Here is a 4510-nt window from a genome sequence, read left to right as displayed (position 1 = left end):
TAACTGAAAAATTGTCAAACTTTGAATAAAAAAGTCAAATTTACATTCTTTTCTGGTTTAGAGTGTGTTTGTGTGTGTATATATATATATATGGTGGTTTTTTTTTTTTTTTTTTTGGAGACAAAGTCTCATTCAGTTGCCCTGGGGTTGAGTGCTGTGGTGTCACAACTCACAGCAACCTAAACTTCTTGAGCTCAACTAATTCTCTTGCCTCAGCCTCGCAAGCAGCTGGGACTGCGGGTGCCCACCACAACACCCAGCTAGTTTTTCTGTTCTTATAGAGACAGGGTCTCACTCTTGCTCAGGCTGGTCTTGAACTTTGGAGCTCAAGCAATCCACCCCCCTCAGCCTCCCAGAACACTGGGATTACAGGCATGAGCCACCACACCTACCCTGTTTTCTGATTTTAGTTTAGATACTCAGAATACTTTAAGATAACTAAGGAATAATCACTCTTCAGATTCTTAAAGACAGTAACTATAATATACTCCCAGTTCACTTGCATTCTAAAGTTAAGCATGATTTATGTAAACCAACATGTAATATTTGATTTCTCAGATTATTAAGTAGTAGTGAACCAGTAGTAAGCCAGTCTATACTACTCAGTTTACCACTAACTAATATATTACACCTAGATAAAATCATTTTTCTTTACTTCTACTTTATTTCAGTAAAGCTTTCTACAATGTCCCATTCTCATACCTTCTTATCATAATCCTTCTACTGTACACCCTCTTCTACATAAAACTATGACTAATCAGATAAGTCTTATACTATACCCACTTTTCCCACATAAAACATAAAACTATGAATATTTTTGTTGACTAATTCTTCCTGTATTTACACAACTTCTTTTGATTAATTTTTTAATTATTATGGGCGCTTTTTTTTTTTTTTTTTGGAGACAGAGTCTCAAGCTGTCATGCTAGATAGAGTACCGTGCCATCATAACTCACAGCAACCTCCAACTCGGGCTCAAGTGATCCTCTTGCCTCAGTTTTTCTATTTTTAGAAACTGGGTCTCGCTTTTGCTCAGGCTGGTCTCAAACTAGTGAGCTCAAGCAATCTGCCTGACTCAGTCTCTCAGAGGGCTAGGATTTCAGGTATGAGCCAGCCACGCCTGGCCTATTATGAGCACTATTAAGTGGTATATATTTACAGGGGACATGTCTTGATATAGGCATACATTGTAAATTAATCATATCAGGGTGATTTGGATTATCTACCACCACAGACATTTATCATTTCTTGATACTCCACAACTTCTTAATCAGTTCTTCAGTACAGATATATTAAGGTTGCATTGCTCTACCTGTAATGCTGCTTCTGTAGCTATCTAGTTTATCAGTAACTTATATCCCAACTAAAGTTAGAATCTCAGGAGCAACAACTGTCAACTGCTTTTATTGCATTACCCTAAGCATCTACTACAGTGTTACAATGCAAGAGTCAAAAACAAAACAAATGCATATTCAAAGAGAATATTTTTCAAAAACCAAACCTAGAGAGTACAGCCTATTTGGTGATTTAAAAAGAAACTGTATCTAATCTGAAGGAAAATACTTTGTTATTAATATTAAGTAACTCAATTGTTACTTTTGTTTGAGACAAAGTTTCAAGCTGTTGCCCTGGGTAGAGTGTCCTGGTATCACAGCTCACAGCAACCTCCAATTCTTGGGCTTATGTGATTCTCTTGCCTCAGCCTCCCAAGAGGCTGGGACTACAGGCGGCCGCCACAGTGCCCAGCTATTTTTTGTTGGTGGTGGTGTTGTGGTTGTCACTGTTTGACAAGCCGGGGCCGGGTTCAAACCCACCAGCCCCAGTGTATGTGGCCAGTGTCCTAGGCGCTGAGCTACAGGTGCCGAGCCTATTAGTTACTTTTAACTTCTTTTTCCCCTTTTCTTCTAACACAACACAGGAACTCACTCAGTATCATATTCAAAAGTATAGTGGCCTATACCAGTTACTTGGGAGGCTGTTAGAAGAACTGCTTGAGACCAAGAGTTCAAGTCCAGCCTAGGCAACATAGCAAGACCCCAAAACTTTAAAAAAAAGTAAAATAACACAAAATTCACATACATGCACATAAACAAGCCACATAAAATAAGTCTTAGAAAAAGTATTAAAATGCTAATAATTTTACTGATTATTTTACAAAAGCGTACTAAAAATATATAGAGAGAGAGAGACTTTTTTACCTGATGATAAAATCCAGCTTGAGCCATGGGATCTGGCTGTGCCCACCGATAGCCTACGTGAGGCCATGAGGTAAACGTCTCCCGCCTGTTAGCTTCACTATACATCAGTGATCTAAAAGTAAACATTGAACTGAAGTTAGGCATCAAATTACAGTGAGACTCCTAGAGGCAGAAAACAAATTTACTGGGTTATCAGCAAAAACTGGGAAGGGTCTAATGATCAATTTCAAAATTTTAAAATAAAAGTGATAATTTCTTTAAAATTTCCCCTTAAATAGTTAAGGAAAATGAAAATCTACTTGATGACTACAGTTGATAAACAATTAACCAATGTTGCTAACTGCCAAGGGTAAAACAGAAAGTCTGGAAATGTAGAGGCTGAGTATCCCATACTTTCATCACATGCCAAAATTTCATAATTAGATGAAACTATATACCAAACAGTGGTTTTATCTCAACTATATTACATATTTTCAGGTTTAATTTTTTTTTCTTAAGTAGAAAGCAATTTTCTGCTCTTCTTCAAACCTGCAATCCCAATACACTGGGAGGCCGAGGCAGGCGGACTGCCTGAGCTCTGGAGTTCAAGACGAGCCTGAGCAAGAGTGAGACCTCATCTCTAAAAATAGCTGGGAGTTGTGGCAGGCACCTGTAGTCCCAGCTATTGGGGAGGCTGAGGCAAGAGGATCACTTGTACCTAAGAGTTTGAGGTTGCTATGAGCTATGACCCCATGGCAGTCTACCAAAGGCAAAGTAAGACTTTATCTCAATAAAAGGAAAAAAAAAGAGAGTCTCTGCATTCCATCCAAATGAGATAGCAATGATACTACAGAAAATTAAATTGTTCCCAATTATTAAAATTACTATTAAGTTATTTATATTGTAATAAAATCACTTAACAAACAAAAATAGGGCAACTAATAAAGCAAAGTCACAGTTTACAAAATAAATAAATAAATACTGCAATTGAATAAAAAAGCCATGCTTAAAATAACATAAGTTAGAAATTGAATTTATTCAGTAGCACTTTGGCTAACATCAGCATATACTATTTATAAATGCATTTTGTAAAGATATTTAGAAGTCACAATTCATGTCCAATGAAAATGTAAAAATATAAAGCATTACATGAGAAGACAAGTATCTAATCAAAACTGCTAGGTTTTATATTTCAGAATAAAATGTCTAAACTTCAGTACTTTTAATAAGAACCTGCTAACATTACATCAATACCAAATCATTTAAGTTTTTAAGTGATTACTCACTTTTTAATTAGTTTTACACAAAACAAGCACTCAAAAAATTGCTACTAAAGAAAAAGGTGATGGATAAGGAATGATTTTTGTTATATAAATCTAAGGCAGGCAGCATAAAAATCTTAATTCAAAACTGTCCCAATAACTGTTTTAACTTTTCTTTTTTTTATTATAAAACAATAGATTACTCTTACCTTATACTCACATTTCAGCTTGGTTTTGAAGTCTGCCAAAATTTATCTCAAAAGTCACAAAATAATTCTTTTATATTGACTAATTCTAATAATTTAAGTTTATCCCAGTATTTACCAGGTAAATACTAAACTGGAATTTTCAAATATAGTTTTATAATCCCTTCAAATATCTTTAAGGTACTAAAAGATATTTTTTAACAATAGCAATTTAAGTAGTAGTTCAATTCAATTTAGTATTTCAATAGCAACTGGAATTTGTTCTTCAAACTATTTTGAAATTTTTTAAATCATAATCGTATTTTATAGTTATTCCTAGTTAATCCAAAAGCTAATCAATTTAATCTCACTGTCATCTCTCTTAATAAACAAGAACCATACCTGTCTACAGAACGGCCTGGCCCCACTCCGAGTTCTGGACGTGCACTAGGTAAGAGGTAAGACAATCTGTCCATCACTGAGGACGCCACAGGTAAGGCAGCAACATTTTGATTTATTTTCTTGAGTTCATTTACAATGGCACTGGCAATGGACTTCAACACATGATGAGGAAGATGAAATGTAACTGTGGCCCACTGAAAGAATATGGGAGCATAAACAAAGGAAAATGTACTCAAACGTTTTAACCAAAATCATAACTTAATCATTATCAAATAAAGAACAATTTATCAGTCTCAAGTCACTTTACTCCATTTGTTTATCATTTAAAGCAAGAATGTGGGCTCAGCGCCTATAGCTCAACCGGCTAAGGCGCCAGCCACGTACACCTAAGGGGGCAGGTTCGAATCCCCAGCCCAGACCCGCCAAACAACAATGACGGCTGCAACCAAAAAATAGCCGGGCGTTGTGGCGGGCGCCTGTGGTC

The 4510-nt window shown here is 36.1% G+C and overlaps 1 protein-coding gene across 1 annotated transcript in view; it reads right to left on the bottom strand.

Moving 5' to 3' along the window:
- The window catches only part of BIRC6 (baculoviral IAP repeat containing 6), a 271529-nt gene that overhangs the window by 219427 nt on the left and 47592 nt on the right, over nucleotides 1–4510 (bottom strand). The window contains exons 4-5 of the mRNA XM_023511826.1: nucleotides 4027–4220; nucleotides 2199–2310 (exon numbers count right to left, since the gene is read on the bottom strand). Of these exons, the coding sequence (XP_023367594.1) occupies nucleotides 2199–2310; nucleotides 4027–4220 (306 nt within the window). The remainder of the gene's footprint in view (nucleotides 1–2198; nucleotides 2311–4026; nucleotides 4221–4510) is intronic.

Source organism: Otolemur garnettii, unplaced genomic scaffold, assembly GCF_000181295.1.
Source record: "Otolemur garnettii isolate 467f Iridium unplaced genomic scaffold, OtoGar3 scaffold00022, whole genome shotgun sequence".
Lineage (NCBI taxonomy): Eukaryota > Metazoa > Chordata > Mammalia > Primates > Galagidae > Otolemur > Otolemur garnettii.
The sequence above is the reverse complement of the archived record's forward strand: the minus strand, read 5'-3'. Positions and strand labels throughout refer to the sequence as shown.